General features: G+C 31.1%; 4 protein-coding genes across 8 annotated transcripts in view; 2 read left to right on the plus strand and 2 right to left on the minus strand.

Annotated features, from left to right (window-relative positions):
• Nucleotides 1-1,549: 1,549 nt before the first annotated feature.
• On the plus strand, nucleotides 1,550-7,562 carry LOC123212414 (DCN1-like protein 4). 2 transcript variants are annotated; one of them, XM_044631538.1, is made up of 11 exons: nucleotides 1,550-1,705; nucleotides 1,819-1,888; nucleotides 3,424-3,508; nucleotides 4,180-4,254; nucleotides 4,344-4,380; nucleotides 5,429-5,512; nucleotides 5,640-5,700; nucleotides 5,790-5,896; nucleotides 6,325-6,390; nucleotides 7,089-7,244; nucleotides 7,361-7,562. In XM_044631538.1, the coding sequence occupies exons 2-10, from the start codon at nucleotides 1,819-1,821 to the stop codon at nucleotides 7,182-7,184; spliced, it is 681 nt and encodes a 226-aa protein (XP_044487473.1). In that variant the 5' UTR covers nucleotides 1,550-1,705; the 3' UTR covers nucleotides 7,185-7,244; nucleotides 7,361-7,562. The 2 variants fall into 2 exon arrangements, with proteins under 2 accessions (XP_044487473.1, XP_044487472.1); XM_044631537.1 differs by having other exon boundaries at nucleotides 7,089-7,240.
• Nucleotides 7,563-8,668: 1,106 nt separating this feature from the next.
• On the minus strand, nucleotides 8,669-10,366 carry LOC123211718 (deSI-like protein At4g17486). The gene is made up of 3 exons (XM_044630565.1): nucleotides 9,997-10,366; nucleotides 9,413-9,700; nucleotides 8,669-9,146 (listed from the first exon to the last, which is right to left on the minus strand). Exons 1-3 carry the CDS (start codon nucleotides 10,127-10,129, stop codon nucleotides 8,899-8,901), a joined length of 669 nt encoding a protein of 222 aa, XP_044486500.1. The 5' UTR covers nucleotides 10,130-10,366; the 3' UTR covers nucleotides 8,669-8,898.
• A 1,568-nt stretch (nucleotides 10,367-11,934) lies between these two features.
• Nucleotides 11,935-20,145, plus strand: part of LOC123211714 (uncharacterized protein At2g39795, mitochondrial-like) — a 59,167-nt gene continuing 50,956 nt past the window's right edge. Inside the window, exons 1-4 of one of the 4 annotated variants that reach the window (XM_044630560.1) lie at nucleotides 11,936-12,259; nucleotides 12,817-12,915; nucleotides 14,356-14,678; nucleotides 15,055-15,352. In XM_044630560.1, the coding sequence (XP_044486495.1) occupies nucleotides 12,029-12,259; nucleotides 12,817-12,915; nucleotides 14,356-14,678; nucleotides 15,055-15,217 (816 nt within the window). In that variant the 5' untranslated portion in view covers nucleotides 11,936-12,028 and the 3' untranslated portion in view covers nucleotides 15,218-15,352. Of the gene's footprint in view, nucleotides 12,260-12,816; nucleotides 12,916-14,355; nucleotides 14,679-15,054; nucleotides 15,353-20,145 lie in introns of those variants that run through there. The other 3 variants (XM_044630559.1, XM_044630562.1, XM_044630561.1) reach the window with 3 other exon arrangements.
• Nucleotides 17,321-18,207, minus strand: LOC123211713 (zinc finger protein 1-like). Its single transcript, XM_044630558.1, has one exon. The coding sequence runs from the start codon at nucleotides 18,203-18,205 to the stop codon at nucleotides 17,381-17,383; it is 825 nt and encodes a 274-aa protein (XP_044486493.1). The 5' UTR covers nucleotides 18,206-18,207; the 3' UTR covers nucleotides 17,321-17,380.

The following is a 20,145-nucleotide window of genomic DNA, read 5'->3' on the forward strand; positions in this document are numbered from 1 at the left end:
TTTCCCAACTTCATTCTATATAAATAAATTATTTATTTTCTTCTCAACAAGATCTACCTTCCTTTTGATGTTTTATTTCATTAGACAACAAATATTTTAAAAATAATCAGTCATCAATTCAAAATATATATGACGACGTTTCAATTATTACTCATAATTAATTAAAATAGTGTTATTTTTATACGTTCATAAGTTACTTACTAATTTATTGAATTGAGTCTCTCGTGCCTTGAGATTAAGCTCAACCCATAATTGATATTTTTTTAATTTGATTAAGTCAAATTAATAATCAAGGTGGAGTTAAATTGACACCGATTTTTATTTTAGTTGTTTTCTTTTTCTAGTTAAAATGGAAAAGCAATATCAATGTTGCAATGGTTTTTAATAAAAACTAAAGGAATAAATTGTGTTATTTGTATAGGACCATCAAACTTTCTTTTACATAAATGAACAAGGATTGTGCCATATAAGTGTCTAGTCATAACCTAACTATATGGTTAGTCATGTGTTCAACATGTTATGATTAGATACATCGAATATTGATCTTGTCATTTTTAGATTCATTTAATGTTGACCTCATTTTTAATAGTTTCTTTTAACATCGATTATGTCATTTTTAATTTATTTTAATATTAATTTTGTCACTTTCAATGACTCATTCCTATAACTAATCTAGTGGTTCATCTGGAATTATTGTTACCTTTGAATTTTGGTTAGACTACTCAAGTTTACTTAATTTTTCAATAAATACTTTCTTTTCATTTTCTTTCATATTTTAATTTAAAAGTCAATTTAATATCAAATAAACCATGTACTAAAATACAAATAACATTTAATCATATTATTTCATATATTTTTTATATACTTTACTAATTTATAAGTTCTTATGATTTTAGTTATTATTTTATAGTCAATATACTAATAAATATGATTTATTTATACTAACATGAAAAAATATTTAGTTTTTCTGGATTAAATCAATAAAAAAAAATACTTTTATGTTATTTGATTGTGAGTGGGATTTTTTTTTTTCAAATTCAAAATTTAATACGAATATTTAGATAATAGATTTAATGTTAACCAAGAATTTCAAGAATGAGTTTTACCAAATAAAAATAATAAATGAATAATTATATAATTAGTCAAAAATAAGGCTGGATTCGAGTCGAGCCAGTTTGAGCTCGGGCTCGGCTCGGCTCGGTTCGAGCCCGAAACGAGCCGGGCTCTGTTCGGCTCGATCAAGTTTGAGCCGAGCTCGAACTGGTTCGGCTTGACAAGGTAGATTTTTTTAAAATTTTTTTTATACAAAACGACGTCGTTTTGATCTGTATATATACGCAAAACGATGTCATTTTGATATGAAAAACGAATCGAACTGAGCCAAAAATGAGCCGAACTCAAGCCGAGTTCAGTTCGAATCGAACTCGAGCCAAACTTAAACTGTCCCTACATAAAATGAGCCGAGCCCGAACTGGCTGCGAGCTGAGCTCGATTTGATTCAAATCCAGCCGTAGTCAGAAATAAAATAAAGATGCCATTCCATACATTCGAGTTTTTAACCAGGCTCCTTTCATTTTAAACATCAACTTATAATTTATAAAATAAAACCAATAAATAATAGAAAAGGAAGGTTTCTTTCTTTCTATATAGAAATTGGAAACGTTTTGGTGCAACGAAGCTTCCTCTTCGTTCGCTCACTTCCGAGGTTCTCTTTTTCCTTCTTCTTTATATTATTTTTATTTCTATCTCTCTTTTTCTTTTAATTTTTATGAACAAAAATTAAATTAAGAGTGTAATTCTCTTATGTTTTTGATGAAGATGCGTCGTTCTGCATCGAGGAAAACGGGTCAAAGTAATTCTACAGACTCTCCCGATCTCTTTCGCTCTGGTATTCTTTCTTTTTTACTGTATCGATCTTCATTTTTCATCTTTTGATTAGTTGCTGATTTCGATTGTGATTTGATTATCTTTAAATTATCAGCTCTTCGGAAATTTTCATTGTTTTCTAAAGCAAATTCTCTTGTTGAAAGATTATTTGAACAAATTGTTACCTATTTTAAAGTTATATCTGTTCACTTGTAGCCGTACGATTGTATAAAAAAGTCCGGCCCATTTTGATTCCTATACTCTGGTTTTTTTTTTTTCACTTAATATCATCTTTGGATGCCCATCGCCTCGCTGATTTTTTAATACTTACCTATTGGACAAAAGGAAAATTATCTTATTGGCCAATTTAAAACGAGGATGAAACTATAATTCCATCGCTGAGAAAATGTAATTCTTTGATGTTTGATAACATTATTGTGCACTTTTCGAAATTTAATTTATTACAATTAATGCTCGAAAACATATAATGGATTTTTTATTAGAAATAATGTTCAATATTTTGTATAAAATTATGAGATGTGGCACTCTCATAGATAATGTGTTAGGAACCTGCAAACCAATTCCAAGGCTCCAATATTCACACACAAACAAGCCTATTCTTCTGAAAACAGAGTCGAAGTCAATATTATTAGCTAGAAATTCAGTCACTACAATGGCGGGCTCAGGTTGACATGCTGGAAACTACCAAACAAACAAAACAGATCTAAAGAAGAAATGAAATCTGGCAAATCAGAGGTGCCACTTGCCACCGCTACCACCCCCACAAAGCCTTAGCCCCTAATTTCCTGAATCTGTTCTTGATCCTCTTTCCTTCCATGTACCTTATTCATTTTGCCTTACAACAATCACTCCCTTAGCCATTTGTGGTCTGCCACTTGTCATCCACAATTACTAATTTTCTCACCTCACCTGGGCAGGTTTCCCCCTGCTTGTTTCCTTATGCTTGCGTGTGCAGAACTGCTTAATGGGTGGCCTGACACAATGATTAGACCATCTATAAATTGAAAACTTTTCTTTGTTCAGCTTGTCTATTGTTGAGCATTTGTTGTACCCTTACATTGGAAGTGTGATTATTTAGTTCCTCCTACTTGTTTTGAAGATCTTCACTAAATGTTCATTTTTCTCCCGACTCATGTAGCCGATGGCAATTCCAAATATTCCAAAATCATTTGAAGTACATTACATATATACTTTTACTGTGCTAATTATGTTTATAGTTAATTGATTGTAGAACTTATCATAGTGTTCATATAAGGTTGACATGCTTGGGAAGGTTGTCAATCATGTTTGTGGATGTAAAAGTTTTAAGAGAAAATGAAAATCAATGGGAATCAAAGAAAATATATTGTAGTGGACCTATTCACAAGTTACAGCTGAAAATTTGTGGGCTGAGGAACTAAAATATGTAGCTGTTCTCTGTTTATGTTCATTTTTGAAAGAATTAATCTATTATCTTATTCTTTCCCTGTTAAGGTGTTGTAGAGTTGCTACAACAATATTAGACAATCATAGTCATCTTGTATCTCAATTGTGCAGCTTCAGGTAAAGCATCTTCGAAAGAGATGGAACGATTTGACAACCTTTTTTATACATATGCAGATAGGTCTTCTGGTGTGATCGAGTAAGCACGGTTATATATATATGATTTGATTTATGGTGGTGGTATTATAATATTGTGCAATTTTTAGTAGTATTGTAAAATTTAATGTAAATACCATTACCAGGTTTTCATAAATTATAGCTGGTATCTGATTAGAATTTGTGTAATTTTGGTAGTAAGCTTTCTTAAAATTAGCCTCTTGCTTTTCTGATTCATTTTGCTATGTATGTGCAATTATTTTGGTCGATATTTTGATTGTTCAATGCTCTCTCTTTTTCATTCGGTAGCTTACATTTATAGAAAAGAGAATCAATTTTTCTTTGTGTGATTACATTATATGAAATAAAAACTTTTGCACTTCTCAAGTTGCAAAATTTGTGTTTGTTAATCATTTGTGATACATTTATTTTATTGTTAGCAGTTATCATGATTTTTAAGTTTCTTTCTAGTCAAACTCTTTTTAAATTTGAATGATTATAACCAGGAAAAGAAGGATCAGATGCTTTCTGTTAACCTAGATGGATTTGTATAATCTTCAAATGGAAGTGTTTGTTTATTTTATCATTTAGTCTTTAAGATATTCCATGTATTGAACTGCACCAGGCTATTGTAATTCAAATTATGTTTGCGTGTGTTGTGTAAGCATTTGAAGACGTGAATACTTTCTGATGTTATATACACTATTTGAACAGCCCTGTAGGTATTGAAGCTCTTTGTTCAGATATGGATGTCAGTCATACTGATGTTAGGGTCTTGATGCTGGCTTGGTAAGTTGCATATATATGCGTTTGATACCTCCCTTCTTAACTCTAAGTCTCAAGATAATATAATAGAACTGATGGACTACACATATCAGGAAAATGAAAGCTGAGAAGCAAGGGTACTTTACCCTGGTAAGGAACATTGGTCTTTTTTCTATTTTATCTGAAATAGACAGAATAGTTATTTAGTTTTGTATCCTTCAGTTAGACACTTATTGGATATCATTTTATATGATGATCCAGCTGTTGAGTACTGATATTATTCTCAACTTTTAGCTGGAATTTAGGACATAAGAAGAAGTTTTGGTATCTGTTTGAATTCTTCACTCTATAATAATTTTAATTAGCATAAGTTTGAATAGGATAGAAACACATTTTCAAAGTTTCTGAACTAAAAACAGAGAGGGAGAATATGTGTGTGTGGGTGGGGATTAGAATTGAATGCAACATTGGATTTCTTTTCCTTAAATGTTATTCATGTATGATGAGCCTTTCAGAAATATATTAATTGCTTTTAAGTTTTTAAAGTGAACCATTGGATGGTCAGAGTACCTAGGAATTTTATGTTATGCCTTTTCTTGGCAACAATTTCATTTGTTTTGCCATCTGTTCGTAAACATGGTTCTCAGGCTTTTTGTTTGGATCATATGGTATTGAGAATTCTTTCAACTATATTCACTGATGAAGAGTAGACTGATTAGAAAAAAAAATCTTTTTTGTTGGTCAATGGCAGATCGATTCTGGGTTAGGCAGCGTATCTGAACACTACCTAATTAATTATCATTTTTTAAGGTCAACCATTTTTACCTTTAACCAGTTTATATAAACCCCAGAACTGAGATATATCCAGTTCCATTAACTGTGTTGGATTGAATTGAATTGTGTTTATGGGATTTGTATAAATTGTCATACCTAGGTTGACTATGAAGTGTGTTAATACCTGTGTGAATAATAGAGATGACTCATAAATGTTTCACTGGGGTCGTTGTTTGATTGCCAACTGTTTGGCAGCAGCTTTGACCTGTCTACTAAATGAAGAAGAATGTTTTCCTAATATTATGTATGTTTAGTTTGATGCATTCTTCAAAACATTTTTAGTTTGAGGATCATCAACAGTACATTATGAATTCATGTGTTTGGTATTGCCTTATAAATTGCCTTGATGATCCTTTTTTGATAGGAAGAGTGGCGGAGGGGCCTCAAATCACTGAGGGTTGACAATATAAATAAATTAAAGAAAGCCCTCCCAGAGCTGGAGAAAGAGGTGGAATATTCTTACATTCTCCTTTCTGAACATTTGCCAATTTGATTGGCTTGTTATATTAAATGATTCTTGATTTTGTACATTAAATGGTATTCAAATGCTGACATTATCTTTTCATCTTTTAAAGGTTAAAAGGCCATCAAACTTTATGGATTTCTATACCTACGCATTCCAGTATTGCTTGACAGGTATCATAAGTTTATGACCCGTGAATTTGGATGTTGAGATGTCTGTGGTTTTTTTCCTTTTTTTTAATATCTATGATATTGTCTGTCAGAGGAGAAACAAAAGAGTGTAGACATAGAGAGTGTCTGTGAACTGCTGGATCTTGTTTTAGGATCTCAATTTCGTGCCCAGGTTGACTATTTTGTTGAGTACCTAAAGGTGAGTGGCTACTTGATTAGACGTCTTCGAAGATTGCAGTTGGTATGTTGCTGGGTATTTTTAATATGATATGGCTAATACACCTGCAGCTTGTCATGCTTTTATGAATGAAGATCTCATTTCAATCTTAGCTACTGGGATATTATCTTTTTTGAGTTATACTTCTCTCTAGTCTGTTAGCTTACCTGTGTTGGGCTGTTACTGCTGTTGCCTTTTGCCATCTTGTTGATGGAAGTGTGTTAGTTACGTTTTTATTGTTCTCCTGCAAAAAGTTAGCTAATATCAAAATACCTTAGTGCTGTTTTATGTGCTTAATGATGAGCAAACAAGCCTACATAAATAATCCTAATGTCTTTGTAACACTCCCCATCGCCCTGAGTGAATAAACAATGGTCCTAATACAAACATTTCTTGTTTTCTGGATTCAGATTCAAACTGATTACAAGGTCATAAACATGGATCAGTGGATGGGCTTTTTCAGGTTCTGCAATGAGGTAGTTATACTTTTAACTCTTGGTTTGAAACTTCATCCTTTTTTTAATGTTCTTATAAAATAATAGTTTGACAAGGTGGTTCACTTTTTGGAGTACATGTCATTGAGAAAACATCTTTGCTTCACAAGATATGCACCAATGGGCAGAGACACACCTCAATATAAGAATGTTTGTTGTTTGTTTTTTGATTTAGAATTTGGTTACAATATTATTGAGAATATTTCTTGGTCAAGGTGGAATTCTATATGTTCTCTGGCAATGTGTCAGAGGCGTGAGTAAATATTATGAGATGCATTGGGACTTCACCTTTTAGGAGGGTTCTTTATGAGGAAAGGGTGGGGGTTGGGTGGGAATTCTAAATCCGCATTGATGTTCTCTCCTACAGTGTGGAACTGTGGATAGAGGTGGCATGTAAAGCTTTGCTACTTTCACTGTTCATAGTTCTGACTAATATGTTACCGTTTATGTTATGCGAAAAATGATTAAATTATCATTGAAATAATCATAGAAATGAAGAAAGGAGGTGGGGTTTCATCTTAACTTCTATAAGATGCTGTTTGCACCTTTGCACTTGGTTTTGCATAATAAACATGCTGAAGCATTCTTGAATACCTTTTTCTCCCTGCTGAATAAAGAGCATTTTTTCTTGTAAACATCATATTTAATGGGTTTCTGATGACCTTTTAATCATTTGACAGATAAGCTTCCCGGACTTTGATAACTATGATCCGAATCTTGCTTGGCCATTGATCCTAGACAATTTTGTAGAATGGATGAAAGAAAAGCAAGCATAAACTCGACTTCTTTTAGCCTACTTGATTCTTAGCTGTAAACTGCCATTTTTACTCAAGTAGGTAGCATTGTAATCTTTATCTTACACTTACAAAAGTGCCTAAAAAATGTTTCAAGTTTTGTGGAAGTTTAGGTTCTGCATTCTTTAATCACATCTATTTGTTTAATCTGTTTGCAGGACTGTTGGAAGTACACAAACCAAACTGGCCCTGTATTATTTTACGTGTTTGCAATCTTGATTTTATATTTATATTTCACTTTCTAGACATGAGAGAGTCATGTTCAAACTCATTAGCATTGTCATTATATGATGATTGTCGAAAACTTCTCAAATAGTTTTCAATATAATTTATCACAAAGAACTGAAGTGATGGTCGAAATTTGCTTGTGTTAAATAAACTGTGGATCAGTTGCATAGATGGATAGATTTGAAATTAGTTTTGCATTGTTTGGCTATCGTTTTGGAGGTGCTCGCCCATCGTCGATGTAGTCATATTGTTTTGTTGTGTTGCGCTTTGTTTTGCCTAGACTGTGTCAAATGAATTTGTGAGTGGTGCCAATTTAGCAGGAATCTTTCCATGTTTGCCTTTCACCATATACATCTGCTTGCGTGTAATTGTTCTCTGAAAAGTCTATCTTCACAAGGCAGCTATGGCTAGGATAGGTCTACTCTACACACCACTCGTTTCCTCTCAATCTCAAGCTTGCTTCGTCATGTCGGTTGGCTTTTAGTACATCCTTTTTCACAAAAAATATTTCCCTATTTACAAAAATTAATTTTCTCTTTCTGTTTGCAAAGTAATGGCAAGCTAAAAGCAAGACTTGAACTTTGGAATTTTATATTATTTCACCACATAATATTATCAGGAGGGTCTTAAAACTCTGAGGTTGATCAAGGTCATGGATTATTATAATAATTATTAAAGAAATGGATTGTAAAAGCAAATATTGATTTAAAGAAGAATTGCATCTACCCCACCTTTTTCTTTTTGTGCCATTTATATTTATTAATGACAATAAATTATAATTAAAATTTTTCTAGTGAAAGAAAATTGTCTATTCATTTAGTACAAGGAATAAAGAGATTATTCAAAGCACTCAACGCCACCCAAACTTTTTCTCACACAAATGTACGGCAACAATGATTAAAGAGTATGATTCCCTATTATGCATATAATTAATGATGATGTGTCGTTATGATTGAACTGAACAGTGTTAAATTAAGAATAAAATAATTGCCTTCCTTTTCAAGAAAACCAAGAAAAGAAAAAATCTTGACTAAAATTTTCAGGGGAATCTCTCCTGTTAAAGACTGCAAGTTTCACGGGAAACTCAATCCTTCAGCTCTAACTTTAACTTTTCCCACTTTAAATCTACTTCAATCCCTTCACCGAATCCAATTCTATACTGTTTAAATTTGCATTATTTTTGTCAAATGCAAGATTTTCAAAAGGCAACTATGGAGGACATATTTGATTAAAAAAAATTTTGCAGAGACACAATAACAAAAACTGAATTGAAGCTGAAGCATACAATTGTACAAATATGTGCAACATTCCTGCAACTGCAAAGTTTCTTGATAATATGTTAGCCCCATCAAATCACAAGAAAGAATCAAACAAATAATTAAAATTTCGCTTTGCTTTGCGACCTTTCATTGTGCAGCTTGAGTGAAAAAAATGGATAGGAATTTCAATATTTGTAACACTTTGAACATCAAGATGATGAAGAACCAAGAATCAAAGGGGAAGATGGAGGAAGAGCTCGCCTGGTTCTACTTCTACCCCGAAATTGAGTCCTGGAAGGAGAAGACGATGATGATGAAGACGAATTTGAAGATGTGAATCTATTCGATTCACTTGTCGATGTCTTCTTCTCCCCTTCATAAACTTTATCTTCTATTCTATGATTCCGGATTTTAGTCGAATTTAAAGTCGCCGGAAGAATACAATTACAGAAAAATCCTGCAGAACAGTTGATAAAATCTTATTGCAGAATCATAATCTAAACCAGAACTGGAAACATCTGAGAAAAAAACTAGTACATTATACACAAATCAAATGAATGAAACCAAAACCATAAATTTTACAGAAAAATGAAAGAAAAGAAAGTTCAATATGGTAGAAAAAGTCTTTTACCCTAACATTTCTCACCATTTTTTTCCATTTCAGTTACAAATGAAAGTATTTGCCAAAAATAACAATAAAATTGCAATGTAATTAGGCCTTACCGATTCTGGCGAGGCGATTGACCCATCTGGGGATTGGATTTCCGGTGAGTCGAGTACAAGCATCGTTGCAAAAATGGTTACAGTTTTTAGTGATTAAATTATATGCATTTCCTTTATAATCATCTGCTAACTCCTCCATTACTGCCCTCACTTCCGAAAGCCCCATATCAGTTTTGCCAATCAAAATTGTCTTCCTAAATGTAAACCCATCACACTGTTTCGGCTCTGCCTCAAAAATCCCAGTCGTTGGATACTCATGAGCTCCAAATGCATACTCTACACCATGAACTGCATTTCAAAGTTTCAAACTTATCGCATAAAACAAACCGCAAAAAAAAAAAAAAAAAACGTTTCTAAGCTCAGTTAAACACCAACCCACATCACAAAAAAAAAACATCTCAGTTTACTTATTCAAGCACCACCAGATCCAATGCCAGCAACAGAGAAAAACAGAAGCACTAAAAAGGCAGAAAACAAAAGCCAAAAACAAAAACAAAGCAATCTAGCAGGTTCAGCATCAGATCTAAAACAAACCCAGAAAAAGGTTAATTAAATTCTTCAAATAACAAAGCTTAAATACAGACCTTGAACTCCAGAATGGTAGACTCCAAGACCAAGCCAATATGCATAGCCATTAAATGGTGTTAAATCATACACATTTAACGACACTGGCACTGATCCTCTATCATCAAAACTTGAATTTTTTCTACACAACATTATGGAAATTGACAATTTTTGTTTATTACTATTATATCACCAAACGAAAGACCTTACGTTATAAATTTATAACCTTTTGGGGTCCTTTTCAACAATACATTAAATCAAGAAATAATGTCAAACATAGAAAATCGTTAAGAGATTGCTGAAAATATAATAGAGGTGGATTATTTTTTATTAAATTAAGATTGATAAAAAAAATTTGGAAAATCTGTAAAGAGAGTGAGAATCTTCGATCGACGTGTACCACAGCCGGTCTTTTGGACAAAGGAGTTATATAAGTATAGACTTGTGCGAATCAAGGTCTGCAGTTGAGGAAAACTACGGAAATGCCATTATGACAGTTTTTAAAAATGGTTTCTGGGAGAAAGTAACGCTGGGTAATTATGGTGTGTAGTGCGAGTATGATATTACATTATGATTAGTGTTGGATTATCATCATCATCATCATTCTTATTTCAAGTTAAGTGGGCCATTTTTGTTTTCGAAAAATATAAAATATTTGAAGTTTTTTGGTTATAAAAGCTTGATTATATATATAATTATGATTTATCAAATTGTGTTTAATTTACATATTTAAAAAACAATACCAGATTCAAACTGAATTTGTTTGATTATGAATTTAAATGTTTAATATTTTTGTGTTTGAGTTTTAAAGACATTTGACTTGTAAAACTTGTAAGCTTGAAAATTTTAATACGAATAAATTAAAATAATATCGTTTGAATTATTATATATCAAAATAATTTTGTATCGAATAAAGCTCAAATTTGAGCTCAACTCTTTTTAAACTAACCGAATTTGAATATTTTAAAAATAAGTTCGATGAATTTGAGTTTAACTCTACTATAATCCAACCAAATTTGAGTTTACGCAAATTCAAACTCAATCTATTGAATAATGAGTTATGAGTAGAATTGTTGAATATTTAATTTACTATATAGTTGATACAATAGGGAAAATATTGATTAAAAATTTGAAATAATCTTTTTTTATTTCCGCATTTAAAATTATAAATTCTAAGTAAATTAAACTTAGTATTTTATTAAATAAATATTTATGTATTTTCTAAATTTGGTTAAATAAAAATTGAACTATAAGTTGTACCTGAACTTCAAAGACAAATATAATGAAAGAGGTTTTATCTTGAATGTTTTTTGGTAGTGGTATTTGGCAAGCTAACTTGGGTTAGGCCCAATAAGAGACAAAAATTTTCAACCGAGGTTGATGGGCCCATTTTAGCGGCTATACAATCGTCAGAATTGGGAATTTTATTTTAATTAGTAAAAACATATATTATTTACATTTTCGTTTAATTTATATTTTAAATATATTATTTTAAATTTTTAAAATCAAAATATATTAAATACATATTTTATATTAAATATATATTTTTATCATCTAAATCTTTAATCTTTTTGGAAATTTTTTTTTGTAATGATTAAATTTTAATTATATATTATATTTAATAGTTAATTAAATATTTTATATTTAAATTATTATACAAAAATTTATAAAAAATATATAAATTATGTTTAATATTATTGTATTTTTAAAAACATATTATTGATAATATATCATATTAAACTTATATATATATATATATATATATATATATATATATATATATATATATATTTCACATCTTAATTTTATGATTTTTCTTATAAATATATTTTTAATTATTTATTTAATAATTTTTTTATTTCTTTCTCGTTCGGTATCTATTAACTAGATTTTTATTTATCGAGGAAGAACAATACCAAATTAAAAAGCAATTTAATATAAATTCAATTATTATTTATTTACGCCTTATTGTCAAAACAGTTACTACATAACATCAGCCTTAAACCCTAAGCCCACATCATCCTCAAATCTTTCTCTAGCTTGATAAACAAAATGGCGGGTCTGATACGATCTCTAAAGAGAACTCAGCTTCTCTACACAACCGTTTTGCCTAACCCTACAAGACAAAATAAAGCTCTTTTTATATTGAACTTAAACCCAACATCCCAAACCACAATAAGAAATTACATATCAGAAATGCGCAAATCTGCCATTGAAGGTAACATTCTAAGACTTCTCCGTAGCGAGATTCAATACGAACTTGAACGCTCTCCTCCTAAACAGGTATTTTGCTTGAAATAGTTTTTTAGTAAATAATTTTTGCTCGCTTCTTTTATGGTTTTTTTTTTTCTGGTTTTCTGAGTTTTTCTGGGAAAATGGCCTGTAGATGAGATTTTCTTTTTATGTTTATAATTTTTTTTTTGGATTTTCTTGAAGTGATCTGGGAATCTGTTGGTTGAATGAACGTGGGGTTTGAAGTGGTTTATGTTTTGGCTGATATTATGAGAACGAGTCAACCAGAAGATGAAAAAAGTTATTGATAACTTTTAGGCAAATTTTGTTACCAGTTGTTGAAAAAGAAGAAATGTGTACGAGGGGAAAGTTGACTTTTTAGAATTCTCATATATGTGAGTTAGTCGTGTAATCGTGTATCTTCATAAAGCACAATGTAGCATTAAAAATGGCCTTGGTGAGATTTTAGGTTTCACCTCTCCAATGTTAGAATCAATGATATGCGCTTAAATGACTTGGTTAAGTGAAATTGCAGTGTGTAAGATATGTTTAGTTTATAATGTGGACTGATCTTGTAGTCCCCTTAACATATCTATGGTGCTTTGCAGCCTTGGCTCTGTAATGGTGTGCATTCATTTAGGCCCATGACTCCTGTCCGGATTATGGGCGAGTCTATGAAGATGATGGGCTTAATGGTGTGTCAAATGGTAGATCACGGTCTTTGTTTTTTACTTTACATTTGTGGTAGTTGAGCCTAGAGAGAGAATTTAGCTGCTTCACTATGTGTATGGACAGATGGTTTATCCTCATTGATTCATGGTAAGCTTGTTATGCATGAAATGTTCCTAACATTTAAAGCCATTTGGATAATATTTATTCTTGGACCTTCTATAGGATTGTGACTTATGAAGTGTGACTTATATTTCAAGTCTATAAACACATGCTTGGATTAGGCTTGCTCTAGCTTGATCACTATTTTATTCTCGGTCTGACCCTTTGTTGCATTCAAATGTTTAGACTTTTTATCTTTTGGATGATCAAGTTTGCATACTTGTCAATGACATAAGCCTTTCAAATTTTATAATTATTAAGCGTAATCCTAGGTTAAAGTGTTTGGAATTATTTATTAATTTTGCATTCTTATTTAAAGGATGCTTTTGCTTATCCTTCCAATTGTGGATTTTCTTTTAAAGGTTCAGAAATCTTCAACTTATTTTCCAAACCATCAAGCTTACTTCATCTCAAAGACTTTTCTTCTTTTAATTTCCTTTAGGGATCATATTTTTACCAAATCCTTGACAGATTGAGAAATGTTGCTAGCTGAATTCTTGTTTATCCTAATATTGCATTTGATACATCAAGTGATACTATTCAGAGGTCATGTTAAAATGCTCACAGTACCTCCCCGTGAAATTGCATGCAGACAAATTTTCTGTGACTAAGCAGTAAGTTGGAGAGGAGTGATGCCCAATCTATGAAGCGTTTGACAAAAGAAAGGTTATATAGGAAAGATAAGTTTAGTCACAAGAGTAGTTGGTTGAATAGCCACCTTTATATGGCTACTAATTTTTTCTCCTTGATTAGGAAAATAAAAAGTTATAGGGATGCCATTTTTTGTAGATATTTTCTTAGTTCAGTTTTGGACATAATAGAATCAGCACAACACAGCATAGTCAAAGGGAAGCAACTCGCTTTTCAAATCAATCAATTTAGCTAGACTAGATTAAGAAGAAATAGTGGAATATGAGATTATAATTGACTCTTTGTGATTTCTTATAAAACTCAATGGAATAGGTTTAGGCAAAGTGGGACAACCTTCATACCTGTATACCTTTCTTTAGGAGTAAATTTGACTCTTAAAGGACTATCAACTTGTTGAGAAGAAATGGTAAGACATGCTTAAAACGAGAAAAAGGTGAAAGTTTTAGGACATGAAGAGACATTCCAAAAATGTGACTATGGCTACACTGATATAAGCTTATTTTCCCAGAGGCAATGCATAATATGATTACTCTGAAATATCATAATGACTGAAACTTGATAATAAAATTTACCCTAGTAAATTTTTTATTGAGACAGAGAATCTATTTCCTTTTAATTTTTTCATGGACAAAATTTCGGATTGTTAACCTGGATTCAAATTGCAGCCTATTGCCAAATTTAATTCATTCACAGTTGATGAGCAATCAGGAGATCAGTGGATCAGATTGAACAGAAGATTTGGGGAGAATGAAGATATTAAAGTTGAGGCTACCATGTTTGATGGATGCATTCCTTTTTCAAAAGATGGTGTTGCGGCAGGTGAAGATGTTAAGCTTCACATTTCCTTGATTGTCAATATCTCCAAGGGTGATGGTGATGTGTTGGAGTTCATGTGCTCTGCTTGGCCAGATACCATAGAGATTACAAAGCTTTTTATTCGAGATGATAACAAGATGTCTGCTCAGCCTTATGTTGGTCCTGAATTCAAGTATGATAATTTATGTTATTTTCTTTGTATTTACTTTTTGGCTAGCAAGACATCAGAGAGAGAAAGGATGCAAAACTTTGAGTTTTGGGAACTGATAAACTTGTTAATACACCTAAAATATTCAATCAGAACTACTTCTGTCATTTTGGATTGCTCATTATTTGAAATTAAAACAATATTGCTCATCACCTGTACTAATTCATCTCTTTTTCTTAACCACTGATAAAAGGAAACATAAACAATGCCATGAGAAGTCAAAATTCCTTGTACCTTTTTTTCTTTTTTATTCGAAGTTATAATATTTGGGTTATGTTACTGCATCTTATATGGAGATTTTTGAAGCAGTGCTGGTTTGTTTCTGTTTTGTTGTTAACAGGGAATTGGATGACGAGCTACAAGACTCACTTTTTACATACTTGGAGGAAAGAGGTATAGATGAACAACTGGCTATTTTCTTGCATGAATACATGAGAAATAAGGAAAAAACTGAGTTCATTGGATGGATGCAATCTGTCAAATCATACATTGAGAAGAAGTAGAGATGTTTGTGCAATGTTCTGGCTGATATTTTTGGTGTTATAATAGAAAATTTTCCTTTTAAGTGAATTGTCACTTGTATTGAGAGGACAAGTTACAAAGTTAATGAATAAATATAATTGGTCTGATTTGTTGTCTCCCTGAGAACTTGTTGAGCTTCAAAATTCATCAGTTAACAGATCTTCATCATGTTGAAATTTATAGTATATGTAATCTATTTCAAAATGCTTGCGATGATGTCAAGAGCACTTTCCAAATTACATTCAAATTAAGATAATCAAGGATTATCAATCCTAATAAGAGACCAACATTATGTTTTTGTTTCAACTGAACTAAAAATGAATAAAAAGAAAAATTGATAGTGACAGGTGGGGGTATACATGTGTAATGGCACAAGTCAGATATAAAATGTGATAGATTGAAATTGGATTTGGAGACATCTCCACCTGCTTTAAAGCATGAAGCTTTTCAACAATGTTAAGTTAGTTTTAAAGACGACAAGCTAACCCTTCTTTTTTTTAATTCTGACAAGATGTTGAAAGAGAAGACCAGTTTCACCTAATTTCTGCAAAATGATATCTCCACATTCTCACGTGCTTTTCAATTGTTCCTTAACCCAGAGGCAACATCAAAGGGTTATTTTTTTTCCATTAATTCTTCGAGGATAAAGCCAGTCCAACAGTAAGAAAATTGACAACCCAACTGAATTATGACAAGTGGCAGAAGCCCAGATGAGTTATTCAACGTTTTGTGCCCACAAATCACATCTCTTCTCATGTTAATGTTAATGTGAGATTTGAATAATAATTAAGTGTCATAATTGCAAGATTTCTGTTGCTTTTAACATCTTGATTCTCGGAAAATCAATCAATCAAGGGAATCTCTTAGGTGATAAATCAAGATTTACTCTTATTATTAAATCAACAAAAAATATAATGATGTTGATAGCATAGCAAAAACACTCATTTTATTTATAATTTTATATGCCATCACTAAGTCACACCTACCTACCTCTTTCTTTCATGCCTCCACTACCTTCTATCATTTTTTTTTAAATTTTATTTATCCTACTGATCCAAATTTTCAATAAGAATTAAAGAAATGATTAATTAATAAATATTTTTTGAAATTTTGGAAAAAAATTTATATTAATTAATTTTATATGTTAATATAAATAATGTAAATTATAACAATTTATTAGTAGTTAATTAATGTGGGAAAATCGGATAAAGGTAGTCAATTTATCAAACTGCAAGCAAGTCAAAAAGTTTTTCTTTTTAATAATCAATCTATTAAATAAGAATGAAAAGTTTAATATTAAAATATTATTAAAAAATTTTAATTATATTTTTTTTATCACTTAGTCATTAATAAATAAGTCAAAGATGTACTGCATACAGTAGATCTTGTGATGTTTAAAGAGAATTATTTTATACATAATAAATAATAATATATCATTGCATGGATAAATAATAAAATAATATTTAATAATAAAATAATATATCATCGTTATTTATATATAAAATTATAAAAATAATTTATTAATATTTAAACGTATAACACTGTATATTGACAACTAGAATCACTCAAATTTCTACTTAGGGTCCATCTCTGTACAATCAAAAATGCAAATCAATTTTAGTTCATTTGCCATCAATTAAAATCATCAAACTTTTTCAATTCATTTATCTTTCTCTCTCTCTTTGATAAAATGTTACATCCATCGCGTATTCTAATTAATGTTTAGAGATTTGAATTATATTATGGTGGTGGATATGGCATCAGCTGAAGTTTATTTCATTGTACTCAAGTGTGAGACCAAAGCCTAGAAGGAACGGGAAATTGCCAACAAAATGAGGAAAGAAAGAGATCTTTTACTGCTATAACATTAACTTTTGGCCAAAGAATAAGCTGAAATTAGTACAAGTTTATTAAACTTCATACTGGCAGCACCAAACTTGCACAGAATTTAAGCCATTTCATTAACTTCCAACTTAAGAATACTATTATTATTCCAATTAGCAAGAACCCTCAAAATCAATCTTCTATTGACAAATAAAAAATATTTACAGCAAAAAAACCATAAAAAAAGAAATCTATCTACACTGAAAAATAAAGGAGAAATAAGAAAAACAATAATGAAAGAAAAGTTTAAAAAAAAATCTTTACAGCTTGAGGGACAAGTCCAGCTTTTGCAATTCATCTTGTTTCGTCTTAAAGGGGCTAACAAAATCGCACCAAAATCCTCCAATATTTCCTTCATTTACAGCAGGAAATTTTCTAACTCCTTCAAATCTCGCAGCTCCATTACTAGAAGATGATCCGGAGTTTGATAATCCCACTTGAAAATTATTCTCTTGTGAATTCAGTTTCCCAAACGCCGCTTGTCTCGGCCACCTGTTTTGCCCGTAAACATTCGAAGAAGCGATGGGTGAAGACTCAAAAGACGGCTTGTGAATCATGGAGTGAACCTGAATTCCCAGTGATCGGTTGAACGAACCATGCAAAGGAAGAGACGCCATACTAGGATATCTGTTTAGTTGAGAATTGGAGTAAAGAAAAGAAAAAGAAGCTGAAGCGTTGATCGATCTGTGTCCTCTTCTCGCCAGTGTTCTCTCTCGTTTATGCGCATTCTGGTGTCCCCCGAGCGCCTGTGAGCTGTAAAATTTTCTTTGACAGTAGTTGCATGAAAATACTCGAGGCTCGGTTTCATCATCATTACCTTCTTGAGGAGTTACAGCTGTAGTAGTAGCAGCTTCCTCTAATGAATCTCGGGTTGAAGAATTAGCAGATGTCTTAAAACAATCAATAAGGTTGAGCTCCGGATTCGACGGATTCGACCCTTCATCGGAATCCTTGTTACCAACAATCAGATCCAACAAAATATGTTCATCTTGACGATCTTTTGTTGATTGCTTTGGATTGTTGTCTTCTGAGATGATGGTGGAAGTCGATTGAGAGAGAGTTGGGTGTAATTTAGAAGGCTCCATAATGATAATGAAGATTATGAAATTGGCATTGGAAACCCTCCAGAATTTAATAGAAAGAGAGGTGAAGTGTCATTGACACGGTAATAAAGCCCATGTGCATTTACAGTTACTCGGTCTTTGTGTAGTTAAGACTTACTGAATAAAATGTTTCTATTAACAGAAGTATATGTGGTAAAGTCTTAAGATTCTATGCATATATCGTAATTTAATAAAATTATGTCACATAATTATTATGTGATCGATTGTTAGAAATAAAATATGATAAAATAAATAAAAATTAAGAGAGAGAAGGGTGTTGCATTTATTAATTAAATAGTATTATATACACAAATAATAATGTGTTATTATATGATTAAATAATTAAAAATTAAAGATAAAATAATATCTAACCATGTAATGATACATTATTATTCATGTATAGAATTATGTATATAGTATTATTGTAATTAATTTGATGGAAATTTATGAGGGAACATATGTGCACCTTTTTTTTTTTGGGTATGAGCTGAAGAAGCTTTTCAATGATTAGTTAGTAGCAGTACACAAATCTAGTTATTCTATGCAACAAAACTGATGAAACTTCAGAGGTAACCAAATTGTTCTTTAAAGAGACAGTAAAGTTTCATGGGTTTTCTGGGACTACAGTATCTGATCGAAATATAAAATTTTTAAGTCATTTTTGGAAAACATTATGAGGAAGACTTGGAGCTAAGCTCTTATTTAGCACCTGTCATCATCTATAAACTGATAATCAAATTGAGATCACCAATAGAACTTCGAGAATTATCTTAAGGACTTTGATGAGCAAACATATTAGAGATTAGGATGTCAAGGTTACTCGTATCGATTTTGCCTACAATCAATGTTTAAGTATTACAACGGGACATTCACCATTTAAGGCATCATACGACGTATAACCTTATTATCTATGCAACAAATAAATGATAAATAATAAGATGAATGGTTTGTTATAGTAGCATTGCATGAGATTCATCCAATTATCAAATATTAATACTCAAAATAATCAATCTCCCAATACCAAAATTAGTTTTTCGATCATGGAATCCCTTGATTAAATTATAGATTGATCAATTGCTTTAACTCAAACATCCGTAATAAGAAAACAAAGCATGCACAAATTTGGAATAAACAAAAATTGTTCAAAGTTAATCATATTAATTAATCTTCATTTTGCCTAAACTTCTAGGATGTGGGAACCTGCAAATTTAGCCACTTTGAGATAGTCTTCCATGAAACGCCAAGCTTTTTTTTGTATATATGTTTTTAATTTAATTAAGAGTAATATTACAAGTATCCATTTTAGATACATAAATATATACATATTTATATGTATTATTATATGATTGAATATTATTTTATCTTAAATTTAAAATGAACCAATCACATGATGACACATATAAATATATATTTATATATCCAAAATAGATATACATAATTTTATTATTTAATTAAACCCCATATGCATATCTCTTTCGTAGCATGGCATGAACAAATTTCTCACAATTGCTCATTGGAAACAACAATTGTGAATCGTATTTTGATTGGAATACAAATAACCCTAGTTTTTGGAAATACAAATATTTTATTTAAAGAGCAAATTTAAAGCATGTTAGATAATATTAAATGTGCTAGATTTAGTAGTCTAATCTAGTGCATTCCGACTAGTATTTGTGCTTTAATTTTTCATTGAAGGAATTAGGTTAAGTCATGATTTTATGGTTAAAGAAAATATAATATTTTTATGGAATTAAATATCTCTCACACGATGTAGTATTGACAGATGTCGATCATTCATGATCCCCAAGACATGCCCCCCTAACTAGAATTCTCCAAAGGGCAACAGTGAAAACATAATAAGAACAAATGGTTGAACATTTATGATTGAAAATGTTAGGTACGGTTCCACAGTGAAAGAAAGA

Source organism: Mangifera indica, chromosome 3, assembly GCF_011075055.1.
Source record: "Mangifera indica cultivar Alphonso chromosome 3, CATAS_Mindica_2.1, whole genome shotgun sequence".
In the NCBI taxonomy this organism is placed as follows: domain Eukaryota; kingdom Viridiplantae; phylum Streptophyta; class Magnoliopsida; order Sapindales; family Anacardiaceae; genus Mangifera; species Mangifera indica.